General features: G+C 41.2%; 1 protein-coding gene across 1 annotated transcript in view; it reads left to right on the forward strand.

Annotated features, from left to right (window-relative positions):
* Positions 1 to 18,255, forward strand: part of CLPTM1L (CLPTM1 like) — a 62,910-nt gene that overhangs the window by 17,315 nt on the left and 27,340 nt on the right. The window contains exons 3-8 of the mRNA XM_073678346.1: positions 583 to 683; positions 1,831 to 2,020; positions 3,433 to 3,578; positions 4,826 to 4,904; positions 10,742 to 10,859; positions 13,632 to 13,726. Coding sequence (XP_073534447.1) covers positions 583 to 683; positions 1,831 to 2,020; positions 3,433 to 3,578; positions 4,826 to 4,904; positions 10,742 to 10,859; positions 13,632 to 13,726 — 729 coding nt within the window. The remainder of the gene's footprint in view (positions 1 to 582; positions 684 to 1,830; positions 2,021 to 3,432; positions 3,579 to 4,825; positions 4,905 to 10,741; positions 10,860 to 13,631; positions 13,727 to 18,255) is intronic.

The raw sequence follows: 18,255 nt of genomic DNA on the forward strand, positions 1-18,255 counted from the left end.
ATGACATAGCTTGAATCAGGGTCTATGGCCCTATATCACTTACTGGACTGCTTGCTGCAGTCTTGATAAAATCACTGATTCATCTGCTGCAGCTCTCTGAATGCTGAGCACTGTATATCCCTGCCCACACCACTGATAGTACACAGAAATCTGCCAATCAGCGGTGGGAGTGGGGTTATAGAGCTCAGCATTTAAAGAACTGGTAGATCTACCACTGATAAATTAGTTATTTTATCAACACCGCAACAAGTAACCCAGTTAGTTACCCATTGCTGGAATCCGGGTCTCTGCCCCCTACATCATGCTGCTCTCAGATGGGGTAGCACAAACCTGGTGACAGATTCCCTTTAATAAAGAACAGATTGTGCTCGCACAGTTGGTCTGTGAAGTATTTTTCATCAGTGTTATATAAAGTTAAATGTACTACTGGCTATAACTAAACACTGTGCAGCATTGTCATTTCATGGGGAGTCACTAAAACATGCACATCGGAGAAGCCGGCAAGTCCTCTTATCTGTATGAATGAGATGTATTAGAAGTGTCCATTGTATCCTCACTCACCTCTTCTCTTTTTCCTTTCAGCTAAGTGTATATACTACTACAAGGACTAGTATTAGTGCGGAGAACAATGTTGATTTGGTTTTGAATGTTGACAACTTTGACTTGGAGTCACGATTTGAAAGGTAAGGCCTAATAGTGTACGTCAGTCATTGGTGCTGGTTTTATTGTAATGACGTATACCTACATGGATGATAATGTTCAAGAAACACGCACATCCAACAAGTACAGCTTTTACATTATTATTATTATTAATCAATAGGAAGGCAAAACCTCAAAGTAGCCTCTACAGGTGGAACTTTACATCCAGATTAATGTCGTTAATATAATATATCCAACTGCTAGATAATGGTGAGCTTCTGTGTGGTGGCAGGGGTTGTCCTCTAAAATACATTGGCTTTCCCTTATACAACTTCACTTTAGGTAAGTTTACACCACCGACTTGTCTCATTAAACAACCACCAATCAGTAAATGTTTAACAGTTGGCGGTTGTCCTATATCCTGCTTACACTGCCCGACCGCTCTACCGATGTGGAATAGATCGTACCGTGCGCCTAGGCTGACATTGTTCTCAGCGGAGGACTGGATGGTGTGCTGCTGAGAGTGCTGATTTTGGGCCGTACAAAAGATCATTTCACCAGACGATGTGAGCATTTTGCTCGTCTGTCAGGTGATAGGGTGCCTTTTGACACTGCACATTTATAATGAAACAAGCTTTCCTAGGTGAGCTAGTTCTCAATAATCTTGTAGTGTAACTGGACCATTAGAACTTATAGAAAGTGAGGTGTTTTTTTGCCTTTAGTTCTGCTGGATTTTACATAATTTTTTTTCTTCTTAGTTAATCCTGTTTTTTGCATTTTTGATTTTTATCTAATTTTTATGTGGTATATATGACCAAATATACAACTAAACTTGAAAAAACTGCTGCAATATGGTGCTAAATGCATTGAGCAACATATCTTAGATTGTATTTCTCCCCCTAGAAACAGTGAATAAATGTTTTTCTTATTTAGAACTATTTACTGTATACTTGGAGATGCATAACCCATCCTGTTAGCCCTCAGGATCCATCTGTTCATAATTAGGACATTTTGTGGAGGTGAGGCCTCTATATAAGCCTGCTGTCTGTGAATCAGGTTGGAGAGCAGCGCTGTAAGTCTGGCCGCCCTGTATTACTACATTTTCTTGTCTGTAGCTTCCACACCAAAATCTGCAGTTTGCTGCAATCCGCTGCACAGTGTTAACTTTTCCTTTATAACGTTTCGTTGCAGAACTGTGAATGTAACTGTTCCAAAGAAAACCAGGAATAACGGGACATTGTATGCATATATATTTCTGCACCATTCTGGAGTTTTACCCTGGCATGATGGCAAACAGGTGCACATAGTGAGCCCACTAACTACTTACATGATTCCTAAGCCCGAAGAGGTAAATCTCATAACAGGAGAGACTGGCACCCAGGTAAGGAATTGGTCTTATTAAAGATCGAGCTGTATACTCCACTGACAATAAGAAATAATGAGAACAACTGTCAAAATGAAATAATGTGTAGGTTATTGCTGCTAATATGACTTTCCTTAGAAACCTCATGAATCACTGCTACATTATAATGGGCTAATGTATAAAAAGTAGTCAGCGATGGGGAGTGTTCAGCAGCTTATTCAGAAAACCAGATTAACCCTTTCCCACCACAGACCATTTTCATTTTCCCTCTCCTTCTTCCACGAGTCATAACTTTTTTTTATTTCTCTGTCGACATTACCATATGATGGCTTGTGTTTTGCGGGACTAGTTGTAATTTTGAATGACACCATTTATTTTACCATTCAGATTTCCTTGAAAAGGGTAATAAATTCAAAGTGCAGTATTCTGACCGGACTACTCCTTTAAATGCTCTTAAGTGCCAAAGATTGACAGCAACATTTAGAAATGAATAGCTGCGAACAGTGCATATGCCAGGTACAGTGCGGCCCAGCTCCTGAGCCCGCTCCATACACCTGCACCTGACATGCACCATTGGGAAGGTGTTAAAACTATATTTTTTTTATTTTACTCTTGCAATTCATGCAAAGCAGTGTCACTGTGTAACATTATTGATCACATGTGGACATTCAGCTGTTCAGTAGTCACACACATTTGCCAGTATTTTAAATGGTCACTGTCCATTCAACTAACTTTTGCTTGTTTGTTGTCAATTAAGACAATATTCTAAAGTGTAATAATTTCGTTAGCAATCAAAGGGGTTGTCATGGCCTATCCTTAGGATGAGCCATCAATGTCCGGTGAGTATGCGACACCCGGTACCTCCGCCAAGCAGCTTTTCCCGGTGCCAGCGGCGGTCGAAGCTGCACAAGACCGCTCCATGAACGGAATAGTGTCCGGGACCAGGTCCTGCACATACGCCCCTATTGATTTGAATAGAGACCGGACATGCAGTACCCAGCACCTGCGGCCACTATTATTGACTGAGCTGTGATGTGCAGCTAAGCAGTTCTGGTCACCACTGACATCAGGAAAGTGTAATCACAGGGGGTGCCGGGTCTCGCAAAACACACATCATTTTTAAATAAAAGGGGTTTTATTGTACAACTGCCAAAACAAGCACCAAAACCAATGTCAAAATGACTATGTTTAAAAGAAATATTATTTAGTTATGTGACAGATTTGTTGCAGAAACTTCTGGGACTGTTCAATTCCTCTGAATGGGGTTTTCAGTTATCCACATACTCGCTGCAGAAACATTCGTATTCCGAAGAATGGAAATTATGTTTTAATTGCAGAAATTTCCACAATGAATCTGCAATGTAATTAATGTATACATCCAAAAAATCCAGCTTATAGCTTTTTTTTTTTTTTTTTTTTACGCTTTACAGCAGATTGATACTGAAAAGAAAGAATCAAATGCATTGGATGAACCTGTATCTCACTGGAGGTCACGTCTGACACTGAACGTTATGATGGAAGATTTTATCTTTGATGGTTCCTCTTTACCTGCTGATGTCCATAGATACATGAAAATGTAAGTGTATAGTTTGGCTCTGGATAAATAGTTCCTGTTAATCATCTAAGTATCCTCCCTCATGGACAAACCTGATCTTAAATGTTTTAAGGTCCATTTATTCTGCATGATTATCATGAATGAGCATTCCCATGAAGACTCGTTCACAATAATCATGCAGTCTAAGGGACTGGCGATCACCTGACCAATGAGCAAAAGAAATGTCCGTTGTGTGAAATGATCTTTTGCTTTGCACAGAAAATCAATGTGCACTGACCGATCTATTATAGATCATGCATTGTGCATCTGTAACACGTCTGGTCAGCGCCTATAAACAGCAGGTCTGTAACACTGTGCACTACACAGTGTAAATGGAACCTTAGCTATTGTGAGGTCGGCTTGTATATCTATTATTATGAAAATGTTATGCGTTATTGAAATTATATATATCTTTACACTATGTTTTTGGCCTTGATAGGGAAAATGTTGCCCAAGTAGTATTTTACTGTCCTACAAAGGCTTAAAGCAAACACCAGTATTTGGGATCAATAACACACATCATGAATATATACCACAGTATAAATATATGTCGTTATACAGAGATTTTCACTTAGTACACACAGAACCCGATTCATTATTTGCGTTTTTTTAAGTCTGTTTCCTTTCTCGTCCTGGGGTATTAGTTGTTGTATTTGGAGCCAGATTAATCCAAATGGTGCACACGATTCATGAATTTAGCACAAAGTCAAAAACAGTCTTTCTTCCTGTCGCACGTTGATGCCAAAAGTCACAAAAATTGCACCAAAATTTAGACATGCTGAAAAAAAAACGAAGAAGGGACTGGAGCGAGTTAAATTGCGACAAATTTTGTGACTTTTTAAAAAGTTGCAATGATGAATCTGGCGAAAACATCTTGAATTGCTAGACAGTCCACAACAAAAAATAAAAAGCAGGAGAATACATGTAAAAATACTTCGGAAAAGGCACAAATGGAATAATGTATTGGATGCAAACAAGAAAAAGGTGCAGAACACAAAACTAGACAAAACAGGTGCGAAGGTAATAATGAATCGGGGCCATGGCGACAGGAAACAGATCATAATGTGTATATAGAACTAGGGATTTCCTCTTGTTCTCACGGCTCAGGTTTAGAGTTCTTTAGAATGACATACACAAGTTGTATAAATATGGCTTTAGATATATATTGATTGTTTTATGTTTATGATTTTTGGGTTTAATTGTTTACATGTGTTTTCTATTACTGACAGGATACAGTTGGGAAAATCTGTTCATTACCTTCCTATATTATTTATTGATCAGCTAAGTAATCGAGTTAAGGATTTGATGGTACGTTACCTTTCCTCAATGATCTTGTTTTTAATTTTCCAGAAGTATTTCTGATACCTGTGCACTACTCATTGCTTGCATTTACTTTAGCCTCATTTATTGTTTGTGGCATGTATAGGACCTATGTGTATATATTTTGTAGGATGTATAAGACCTGCTGTGAAATTTGTGGCCAAATCTGTACTGTATTTTTATTTTTTCCCATGTGGATCGATCATGAATGAGGGTTTTTTAGCATTCTATGTGAAGAACATGTAAGGCTAAGTGCTGCATATTTTTTCCCTTCTCCCTGGCAGGAAAAACACATGCGGATTTTACCTGCGTTTTCCCTGCCAGGTAGAAGCATTTGTCAAGCTTTTTTGCATGCATTTCTGCATGTGGTTTATCAAGCGCTTTCCAAGCGATTTTTAGTATCACTTGGAAAAGTGCTTGACAACTTGGTCACACTATATAAATCCATGCAAGTAATAGTTAAAAAAAGAATAAGAATGGTAAAAAATAAAGATTATACTTACCTTCCGATGGCCCCGGTGTTTTCTCTGCTGCGTCCGGTCTGTTGTATCGGTCGCGGTGGTGTGAAAGGACCTGCCATGACGTCATTTAGTCATGTGACAGGTCATGCAACCGCCGAGGTCAGCGGTCACGTGACCGGTCACATGACTAAATGACGTCATGGCAGGTCCTTTCACACCACCGCGACCCATACAACAGACTGGACGCATCGCTGAGGAGACCGGGGGCCATCAGAAGGTAAGTATAATCTTTATTTTAAATTCATTTTTTAACAGATTCTATGGTACCCTAGTCTGGAGGAGAGTCTCCTCTTCTCCAAAACCCGGGTACCATCCGCACATTGAACCGTATGATATTCGCATGTGCACATGTGTTCACACAGATAATATGCGGTTCAATGCAAGTCAATGGCGGTAATTACGCTGCGTGTCTGCAAAATTAATGGACATGCTGCGTATTTTTCCGCAATGATAATCCGCAGCGGAAATTTCCGCAGCACATGCGGATTATCATTGGGGACCATGGGGCACGTATTACCAAGCTTTTTTTAAGCGTTTTCGCTGCGGAAATTCCGCTGCAAAAACACTTGAACACATAGTGGGCACGCAGCCTAAAAGTATAGTTTAGAACAGTCTGTAATTTATAGAAGTTGTAGAGGATGTCTCAGTGTTCTGATCTACCGATTGTAACTTGCTGATGCTGTCCGGGGGGGAGGAACCAGAAAAATATATATATATATTTCTGGTTCCTCCCCCCCGGACAGCATCAGCAAGTTACAATCGGTAGATCAGAACACTGAGACATCCTCTACAACTTCTATAAATTACAGACTACAGACTGTTCTAAACTATACTTTTAGGCTGCGTGCCCACTATGTGTTCAAGTGTTTTTGCAGCGGAATTTCCGCAGTGAAAACGCTTAAAAAAAGCTTGGTAATACGTGCCCCATGGTCCCCAATATATACGTGCCCCATGGTCCCCAATATATATATATATATATATATAATATAATTTTTTTTTTTTTTTTTTTTTTTTTAAATCTGAGGTTGTGGGTTGTAAGTAATCACCTAGGCAGGTTAACGATGCAACAATATTTTATTGATCACAGCCATGGTAATAAAGCAATTCCAGGTAAATGGCCAAAATACAGTTCTCTCAGTCCTCAAGTTCCCAATCTGGGTTCAGTAGTTCCACTGGCTTTGTATCAGGCCACGCTCACTGTCTCCCAACTTCTGGTTGGCCCACAGATTTCGTATCTCCAGCCAGTATAGTCTGTAGCCACAGTCTATGATCCTCTAGACGGCAGATAAAACAATGCATGCACAGGTATCCAGTAGCAGCAGTTCTTTTAAGAAAGTTTAAATCCAAACGACATAATCCATAATGGTAACATGTTTATCCATCCATCCTTCCAAGTCCACGGTCTCCATCCTCTTCCTTTAATCCTTCCACACAACTCTGACTAAACCATGTCTGTCCTTTCTTTCGCTGGGATCAGTCCCCTCCCAGGTCAGAAGTGATCACCCTCCCCCTTAAGCATTTACTGTTAGCTAAAAACAATGAAGAATATTCTAGAAGCCTTCATCTGAGACTGCATGAAAGACCCCCTGTGGTGACGGCTCCACTGTGTCTACAATCTACACACACATAATGAGATTATTGGCTGTTGGAACAATGGTTAGATACTCCCGAGATACAGATTAGTGGACTGCTGGACATTTTACAAGTGAATCTAGTGCACATACTGACAAGTTATTAGAACTATATAAAACATAACCAGTAAATCCCTAATAAAACACAATAATAATATTGACAAAAATGGTGGTCCGTTGCTGACAAAGTATCATAGTCTTTAGTAAGTGGGCAGCTCCCCACAATTTTTTTAATTACAGTACCATGTAAAAGTTGGGCACCCCTGGTCAAAATTACTATTATTCTGAACAGTTAAGCAAGTTGAAGATGAAATGATCTATAAAAGGCCTAAAGTTAAAGATGTGTAACAATTATAATGGATAGCTCAGGAGTCCTTTTGCATGGAGACACGACAGAACACAGTTTATAGGTGGAAAGTCTATATTATTAACACGCGGTGAATAAACACTAGTGCAGAGAAAACCTCAAAGTCCATAAACACTTGAAGATGCTTGACACAAGAAAGTCTTTGTTTAGTCCAAACACAGTTAGGTACATATATATATTTAAGCAAGTCCATATATATATATATTTAATTGTCCAGGGAGGCCTGGATAGAAAGTCCAGAACAGACCTGTGCTCTGATTCTATTTATAGTAGGTAGGAACAGAGGAGAAACCAGCTTACGTGCACAGCAAATGCAGGTGGGGGCAGAGGCACAAAGGAACCAGCAGAGGCTGAAGGAATGCTGGAAACCAGGGTATTCAGCAGGATCTCTTGTGAGCAGGAGACTGGAGAATCACACAAGGTTGCAGGAGCGTGCAGAAAGCCAGGAAGCCACCAGGAACTGGTCACAGGCAGAATACTCAAGCACTGGCTGGAGGGTGAGGTGGAGTTATAAAGCAGAAGACAAAGGGCACCTGAGACCAAAGACACCATCTTGAAAGAGGGCAGGAATGCCCAAAAGTTAATAGAAAATACTCCTGACAAGATGACACATTTCCTTTGTATTTTAGGCAAAGAAAAAATTTACATTTTAAAAATTACGAAAAGGAAAATGGGCCAATGCAAAAAATGTGGGCACCCTGCATGGTTAGTACCTGGTAGCACCCCTTTTGCAAGTATCACAACTTGTAAACACTTTTTGTAGCCAGCCAAAAGTCTTTCAATTCTTGTTTGAGGGATTTTCATCCATTTTTCCTTGGAAAATTCTTCCAGTTCTGTGAGATTCGTGGGACATCGTGCATGCACTGCTATTTTGAGGTCTAGCCACAGATTTTCAATGATGTACAGATCAGGAGACTGTGGGGGCCATTGTATAACCTTCAGCTTGCGCCTTTTGAGGTAGTCTATTGTGGATTTTGACGTGTGTTTAAGATCATTATCCATTTGTAGAAGCCATCCTCTTTTCAACTTCAGCTTTTTTACAGAAGGTGTTATGTTTGCATCAAGAATTTGTTGAAATTTCATTGAATCCATTCTACCTCTACCCGTGAAATGTTCCCGTGCCATTGCTGCAACACAACCCCAAAGCATGATTAATCCACCCCCATGCTTAATGGTTGGAGAGATGTTCTTTTCCTGAAATTCTGTGCCCTTTTTTTTCTCTACCTTTGATCATTTATTTCTGACGGTCTTTTGCAGTCAAGCGGGGGTTCTGATTTGCCTCGTATTGGATGCAGCACTGGTGAACTGCGTCCAAAACGCTGCTATTAAGTATCGTGGGCGCACAGCCTAAAAGCTAGATTCTAGTAGGGGTACCAAGAGTTCAGCACGCCTCAAGGTCTGTTTATTGTACATAGTTCATGTTTTTATTATTGATTGTGAGTCTATAAGAGTAAGCAGCTTTTTTGTTATCCAAAAGTGAGGCCTGCTACACTACGGTACTATGCTTAAAGGGCCTGTGTCCAGCTTTCGGGGACATTATTACATTAATTAACTGCATGTATTTGGGGCTAAAAATCATTTTTGCAACTGGGTTTTATTAAAAATGTTGCACCATTTTGATTTTAGAGGCTCTTTCCCTACTCCTTCAATTTTAATGTGTTCTGTGATCATAAGTGAGATGAGATGAGCTCTGAAAAAGAGGGATAAGAGTTTGAAACTCCCCATCAGACATCATAGTGGGCTGACTGGCGGATTCTCATTCTGCAGCCAGCAATAGGCTAAAATTGAGGCTATGGAAGGCAAACAATGCAAAGTTTTTAATAAAACTCAACTTAATTATTTTTTAGCACAATATACATGTATTTACAGGTGCATCTCACTAACTTAGAATATCATCAAAAAGTTAATTTCAGTTCTTCAATACAAAAAGTGAAACTCATATATTATTTAGAGTCATTACAAGCAGAGTGATCTATTTCAAGTGTTTATTTCTGTTAATGTTGATGATTATGACTTACAATGAAAACACAAAAGTCATTATCTCAGTAAATTAAAATAATTAACAAAAAACACTTGTAAAGGCTTCCTAAGCATTTAAAAAGGTCCCTTAGTCTGTTTCAGTAGGCTCCACAATAATGGGGAAGACTGCTGACTTGACAGATGTCCAGAAGGCAGTCATTGACTCTCTCCACAAGGTCCCAGAGTTCCAATTTTCATTTGGAAATCAAGGTCCCAGAGTCTGGAGGAAGAGTGGAGAGGCCACAATCCAAGCTGCTTGAGGTCTAGTGTGAAGTTTCCACAATCAGTGATGGTTTGGGGAGCCATGTCATCTGCTGGTGTAGGTCCACTGTGTTTTATCAAGACCAAAGTCAGCGCAGCCGTCTCCCAGTAAATTTTAGAGCACTTCATGCTTCCCTCTGCCCCTGCCCACAAGCTTTTTGGAGATGGAAATTTCATTCTCCAGCAGGACTTGGCACCTGTCCACACTGTCAAAAGTACCAATACCTGGTTTACAAACAACAGTATCACTGTGCTTGATTGGCCAGCAAACTCACCTGACCTTAACCCCATAGAGAATCTATGGGGTATTGTCAAGAGTAAGATGAGAGACACCAGACCCAACAATGCAGATGAGCTGAAGGCTGCTATCAAAGCAACCTGGGCTTCCATAACACCTCAGCAGTGCCACAGGCTGATCGCCTCCATGACACGCTGCATTGATGCAGTAACTGATGCAAAAGGAGCCCTGACCAAGTATTGAGGGCATTTACTGAACATACATTTCAGTAGGCCAACATTTCGGATTTTAAAATCATTTTTCAAGCTGTTGTTATAAAGTATTCTAATTTACTGAGATAATGACTTTTGTATTTTCATTGGCTGTAAGCCATAATCATCAACATTAACAGAAATAAACACATGAAATAGATCACTGTGTTTGTAATGACTCTATATAATATATGAGGTTCACTTTTTGTATTGAAGAAATGAAATAAATTAACTTTTTGATGATATTCTAATTTATTGAGATGCACCTGTAAGTAAAAAAAGCAAGGAATACTGAAATCAGAATCTGGATGAATTTTCTGTTAAGGCACCTTGGGGGGGACTACAAGCACTAGTGTACCACCATTACCACAGAGCAGTTTCGCTATCATAGCCTGTTTATCCTCGCACGTATATGGAGTTGGAAGCAATCATCCAGTAACGTAATGCTTCTTGAAGGATGGCTTGGATATATGGCCACTTCTTGCCTGTTATGTGATTTCTGTGGCTCATTGTTGATGTATAATCTTCTCTTTTTAGATGATAAACCGCTCCACGACAGAGCTGCCTCTTACTGTTTCATATGACAAAATATCACTGGGAAAACTGCGCGTCTGGATTCATATGCAAGATGCTGTTTACTCTTTACAGCAGTTTGGTATGTCGCCCACTCTGCTCTGATAAACCGCTACATACTCAAACTTTACCCCTTAAGTTTCTTTTTCTGCCTCAGAGGTTTGCCTAACATGTCCTGTATAAATATCTATTTTTAAACCCTAATCACTTTTGTAATGTGCTTTATTTGAAAAGCCTTACTATTCTCCCTACACAGCTAATCCCTACATCTCTCACCACCCTGAAACGGATCATCAGAGGGCGGCAATGATAGAAGAGGGGGGGTAACCGCAGCGTTGCCCAATAATGATGATCCGTTTCAGGGCAAAACCTGGAAGAAACTGTAGGCCAGTGCTGTCGTGTCTTCACCCTGATTCTTTCACTGTGATTAATTCTGGACATCAACAGGGGCGGAGGTGAAATAGGCTGTGGTAGGGACCACAGCGCCACCACTCAGTGATGTCCTGTTTCATGAGGGGTGATTGAAGTGTGGGAAAGTGGCTACAGGGCCATCCTTCTGATGAAGTCCCATTTGAGTATCCCCAGTGAATGCTGGGACTCAAACGAAACGTCACAGGAGGTAATACAGAAATACAGATATGGGGATTAGCCATATAGGGAGAACTGTAAGGCGTTTTCAAATAAAGCTAATTGCAAAAGTGGTTAGGATTTAAATATGGATATTTATACCGGACAATTTATGCATCAGACAACAGCTTTAATTATTTCTTGGTTGCCCATGTGCTTAAACGTTCTGGGGGTCCACACTTTTCTATGCACTGACATTCTAACCAGCTTGCACAAGATGATGTCGCTGTAGGGGAAGGAAGCTGACTGTCCGGCAAAGCCAGACTTATCGAGAAATATAGCCTAGAATGAAAACCGTGCATAGAAACCCACACAAGTAAAAAACAACGCTACTTAGTAAACCTTTACCGTGACATTGTCATTGTGTGTTGCTGGTTCCCCATGACAGCCAGGGGTCTGCTGAAGGTCCCCCCATCTTTCGTGATAGTACTTTGTTGAGCCCCAGACCGTGGCTGGGCTTTGAAGGAGATCATGATTTTTGTTATATACAGCTAAATGAAGTTTTGCTCTTTATAGTACAAGCAATCCGATAATCGCAGGTTTAAGTCAGTAAAAATAAAAAAGGTTTTTAAAAATATTGTTCAATTCGCCTCAGTTTTGCCCCATTTAAAATAAAACAAATATGTGGTATCACTGTGTCCTCAAAGTCTAATGTATCAAAGTAACAAAAAAAATCAAAACGCCAGAATTGCCTTTTTTTTTCAGCCACAGCAACCCCACAAAAAAAGAAATGCAATAAGAAGGAATCAAAATGTATCTTCCCCAAAATGGTATTAATAAAAATGTCAACTCTTCATGCTAAAGAACACCCCTCTCACAGCTTTATCCACCGAAAAAATAAAAATGTTACGGGTCTCCGAAAATGGCAACATAGGACACATTTTTTATTTTTACATATTTGTGAATTTTTTTCACCACTTAATTATAAAAATCTCTATGCATGTTTAGCATTGCTGGAATCATGCTGACCTGGAGAATTTTATTGCATACCGTATGTTTCCTATAATGAATGCCGTAAAAAAAAAAAAAAAAAACCCGAGAAACAATTGCGTGTTTTTTTTTTCACAATTTTGTTGACTTGGAATTTTTTTTCCATTTCCCAGTACATCACATGGTAAAGTTGATGGTGTCATCCAAAAATACAACTCGCCCCATCGAATACAAGCCTCATATGGCTATATTGACACAGAAAGTAAAAAAGTTATGGCTCCTGGAAGAAGAGGAGGGAAAAAAAACTGTGCTTAAAATCAGAAATTGCCCAGGTGGAAAGGGGTTAAAGTTGTATAAAGACGGAAGCAGCTAGGAGCAGACACTGACATCCTCCTGCAATGGTGAATTCTCCTGAAAGACATTTACCGTTCTCTATAGAACTTTATGAGCACCTACTGCCATCTCCTATCTCAGTAATGGGAAAGTCTGTAGTCACTGAATTCAGATATTACCTACGAACTGATATTACAAAATTTCTTATTTTATCGCTTATTATTGACTAGATGGTGGCCCGATTCTAACGCATCGGGTATTCTAGAATATGTATGCTGCCGACCGGGCGCAATCAGCAGAGCGGTGTTTAAATTTGGCGCCAATATCGCTGATTGGTCGCGGCCGGCGGCATACATATTCTAGAATACCCGATGCGTTAGAATCGGGCCACTATCTAGTCAATAATAAGCGATAAAATAAGAAATCAGCGAACCGTATTAGTGAGGACCGGGGAGCGGCGCTGCCTGTGCGGGTACTTACGCTGCGGGTCATCTCCCGGCTACTCGCAGCAGAAGTATCCCAACCGGCGGCGCCGCTCCCCGGTCCTCCCTTCACACTTGCCTGTGCGGGTACTTCTGCTGCGAGCAGCCGGGAGATGACCGGCTAGCGCTGGTCATCTCCCGGCTGCATCGACGCTGACCTCCGTGCAGAGCGGGGTTTAAATTTGGCGCCAATATCGCTGATTGGTCGCGGCAGATGAGCCGCTAACTGCCGCCATCTTGTTCTGAACTCCCGCGTCGCTGATTGGCCGCGGCCGGACCAATCAGCGGCGCGGGATTTCCTGGACAGAAAGACAGACAGACGGGATAAGACGATTATATATATTAGATTTATAAAAAATAAATTTAGTTGCGCTTTACAGTGATCTAGCCATATTGACTAGTGCACTTTCTGCACTCATCCTGATTTGTACATTTGTGAATGTGATGGATAAATAATGTGATATAATTATTCTTTTTGGCAGGTTTTTCTGAAAAAGACACCGATGAAGTAAAGGGGATTTTTGTGGACACCAACCTTTATTTTCTAGCTCTTACTTTTTTTGTAGCTGCCTTTCATGTAAGTTAATCTGTTGTCTTCAGCAAATATAAATATATGTGTGTGCATGTGTTCTCATTTATCAGAGAATCTACCAGCTAGCTGTTCACGACTGACAAGACTTGATGGGGCTGATTTACAAATATTGTATAACAAGCTTATGGTGCATTTACACCAGTAGATAATGCACAAGTGATCATAGAAACCCTTGTTCCCGATTACCTGCCGAATAAGCAAAACACTTGTTTTGTCAGCACACACTGTATATGGGGACAGAATGCTGGTATTTGCCATCATTCCATCCTAATCCGTGTTCGTCAGGATGTATAAATGACTTGTATAGTTTCAGTGCTCGTTAATGGTGCAGGACAAAATCTGAACGCTGAAATGCAGTATTAGATTAGACAGACGTTAAAATTTTTATCAATGCCTTATGCTTCTTGTGGAAGGGTTAATCAGTTGTTCTTGCTTCCCCAACAAAGCAAACACACTTTTTGATGGACCAAACCCCCTCGTTTGTTAAAAAATAAAAGTATCATATAATGTGTTGCATGGAATTTGAAGGAAATCTGTGACGTTGTTTGTCTGCAATGTACATCACTAAAAGTGTTCCCAAGCAAAACATCCCATTATTCTTGTCAAAAAACACTTTTTTATCATTAGGCAACTGCATAGCAGACCTTGTGTTTCAGTCATATGGGTGGCGCTTTCGGTCATTCCATTCACGGTTTATTTGATAATAGTCTAGCGCAACGTAGTCTGATGGCCTGGACTGCCCCGACGTCACGCCAATCGCTGAATCAATCTCGCGCTTGCACACTAACAACCAGCTCTCCAAGCTTGCGCACTGAATCTGGGCTCCAGAGCCGCTGCGTGACGAGTACACGTGAGGGCGCTCGCTATTTGCGCCGGGAGCAGAGCACTGCCTGGCACTGGTCACCAAAGTTTATTTTGCCATCCACCCATTCACCCAAGTCTTTTTCAATGACTGTTTTACCCAGTGTTTTGCCATTTAGTAAATAATTATGTTATATCCTATGCTTTAGTCCATGTCCTTATAATTATATACATTAAACTTCAATGGCCATTTCTCAGCTCAAGATTCAAGCTTACATAAATCCCTCTGTAATATTAAATTATCCTCCTCTGTGTTGATTGCCTTGCAGAGTTTAGTATCCTCTGCAAATATTGAAATTCTACTCTTTATGCCCTCTACGATGTCATTAAAAAATGTTTAAAAGAAGAGTTCCCAATACTGACCCCTGTGGTACCCCGCTGTCAACTGTGACCCAGTTTAAGTGTGTTCCATTAATAACCACCTTCTGTTTCCTATCACTGAGCCAGCTGTTAACCCAGTTAAAGTTATTTTTGCCTAGTACTATTATACTCATTTTATGTACCTATCTTTTATGTGGCACCGTATCAAATGCTTTTGAAAGGTCCATATCCACTGCATTACCATGGACCATTCTGGAACTTGCCTTCTCATAGAAGCTGATCAGATTAGTTTGACATGACCATTCCCTCATAAGCCTATGTTGATATTGAGTCATAAAGTTATTCTTCTTCCCTCAAGGACTTTACCCACAGTAGAAATTAGCCCCTTAGTGACCGAGCTAATTTTGACCTTAATGGCCAGGCCAAATTTTAGAAATCTGACCATTGTCACTTTGAGGTAATAACTCTGAAACGCTTCAACATATCCCAGTAATTCTTACAAGTTTTTTCGTGACACATTGTACTTTATGTTAGTGGTAAATTTAGATCGATATTTTTTGAGTTTATTTGCGAAAATATCACAATTTTGGCACGCAAAAGAGGACCTGAACTCTATAGCGCCACCTATTGGAAGCAGCAATCCTACAAGTCACAATCAATCCTTTAACGAGTCGTGCAATATGACTTAGGATAAAAGCCAAATCAGAATCACAATTTTGGCAAAAATGTTGAGAAAAAAAAATCGCAATTTTCAAACTTTAATTTTTTATATCCTTAGACCAGTTAGTCATGCTGTACAAAATAATGAATAACATTTCCCATATGTCTACTTTACAACTGCATCATTTTTCAAACATCATTTTATTTTGTTAGGATGTTAGAAGGGTTAAAAGTTTACCAGCAGTTTCTCATTTTTTTTTAACAAATTTACAAAGCCTGTTTCTTTAGGGACCTATTCAGATTTAAATGGACATTAAGGAGCCTATATATTGGAAAGTCCCCAAAAATGATAGCATTTTAAAAAACGCTCCCCTCAAATACTCCAAAACTGCTTTCTCCAAGGGTATAGTGAGCATATTGAACCCACAGGTACTGCACAGAATTCTACACATTGTTCTGTTTGGTCAAACAGCAGGGCTCAGAACAGAAGGGGCACAATGTGAATTTTGGAACACAAATTTGGCTCTATTTGGAATAGATTGTGATATTTTCTGAGCCTGTGTGGTTCAAGAACAATAAACCCCCATAAATGTCTTTTTTGTAAATGATATCCTCTAATGTATTTTTCTAGGGAGGTAGTGAGTAGTTTGATACCACCATTTTTTATGCAGTTGATACAACACAAGTTTAAAAAATCTTTTGTATGTTCTGAGGAACAAACCTCAGATTTTACTGCACTAGTTTTTAATGTTCAGAAATACATCCAATATGGCACCAATGCGAGCACTGAACATAAAGCTGTGCTTATAATAGATGGCGTACCATTTGGTCTTTAGGGTAAAATTGATGCGCCAGGGCCCATTCAAAGCTTACAGAGATATTGAGCTACCGAACAAGAAAATCCTTCTAGAAATTATTACTCACAGAGGGACACATGCCCCTAAAACACATTTGGTGATTATAAAGCTTGACTTGCTAACAAAACAGTTGTGATAATTGTAGCAGGAAGAATAAACTGTACTAGAATGAAGGGCAAAATATTGAGGAAAATGCAGTCAACTATTGGGCAAACCTGAGATTGTTCCAAAGATGAAAGAACACCAGCAGGGCTAGAATGACAGGTTTATCTTTTCAAAGAGACTGGTCACACAACGTCTGTTTAGCTCCATCAATCCCTACATGAGGGTCGAATTTGCCAATAGACGTGGTACACCATGGCTCCCTCCCACAAAGGCAGGATCCTCTATGTGCACAAAACTACCATTCCCCTACAGAATTCTAAAAGTATTGTCTGGTGTAGGAGCAACCATGCGGAACCCATAGTGTATACCATATTTTTCAGACTATAAGGTGCACCCCAAGCTCAGAGGAAGAAAATAGGGAAAAAAATGTAACCTGTCAACAGGATCAAGCATGTCAGGGGTCACAGGTGCGTCTTACAGTCCGTATATAGCTTACCGGGAGGTCGGCGGCAGTGGAGCAGAGTCACAGGAGTTAGGGTCACATCTATGTCATTTGACAGAAGGAGTGGGACGATGCTGCGGGCCCTGGGCTAGGAGGAGTGGGTGTCCCGGCAGTGTGATACAGGAGCACTGTCCCCGGTGCGCACATTGACTTCGCGGTGGGCTTCAGGAAAATGGCGCCAGTTGTCAACGCTTGCACAAATTGAGATCTCGGTTAGTCATTGAGCCAAGATCTAAATCTGCGCATGCGCCAACAACCGACGCCACTTTCATGAAGCCCACTTCGAGGTCAGCGTGCGTAGCTGGGACTCCGCTCTTGCCTCGCACCAGCGGGACACCCCCTCCTCCTAGGTCATGGCCCACAGTATCACCCCACTCCTACCGCCACCTTCCTACAGAGGCGACCCTGCTCCACGGACGCCGCCCCCCCCCCCCCTTCCCGGTATGCTACATTCGACCTCATTCTGCCTGGAGCCTGTGTGGGGGACCTCATTCTGCCTTGAGCCTGTGTGGGGGACCTCATTCTGCCTGGAGCCTGTGTGGGGGACCTCATTCTGCCTGGAGCCTGTGTGGGGGACCTCATTCTGCCTGGAGCCTGTGTGGGGGACCTCATTCTGCCTGGAGCCTGTGTGGGGGACCCCATTCTGCCTGGAGCCTGTGTGGGGGACCCCATTCTGCCTGGAGCCTGTGTGGGGGACCTCATTCTGCCTGGAGCCTGTGTGGGGGACCTCATTCTGCCTGGAGCCTGTGTGGGGGACCTCATTCTGCCTGGAGCCTGTGTGGGGGACCTCATTCTGCCTGGAGCCTGTGTGGGGGACCTCATTCTGCCTGGAGCCTGTGTGGGGGACCTCATTCTGCCTGGAGCCTGTGTGGGGGACCTAATTCTGCCTGGAGCCTGTGTGGGGGACCTAATTCTGCCTGGAGCCTGTGTGGAGGACCTCTTTCTGCCTGGAGCCTGTGTGGGGGATATCATTCTGGGGTCATAGTCTGTGTAACCAGGTTGTGTGGGAATATCCTGCGTGGAAGGGAGGTGTGGACATCATACTGTGAAGGGTGGATAATAACAGGAGCAGTATGATTTTATAAAAGGCACTAAATTATATGGTTTGGTTAGCTGCTACAGGTAATAATGCATGTTACAATAATGCTTATTGTAACATGTACAGTTAGATCCAGAAATATTTGGACAGTGACCGAATCTTCGTAATT

This window comes from Phyllobates terribilis, unplaced genomic scaffold (genome assembly GCF_046119375.1).
Source record: "Phyllobates terribilis strain yellow unplaced genomic scaffold, ASM4611937v1 Scaffold_4__5_contigs__length_816908805, whole genome shotgun sequence".
In the NCBI taxonomy this organism is placed as follows: domain Eukaryota; kingdom Metazoa; phylum Chordata; class Amphibia; order Anura; family Dendrobatidae; genus Phyllobates; species Phyllobates terribilis.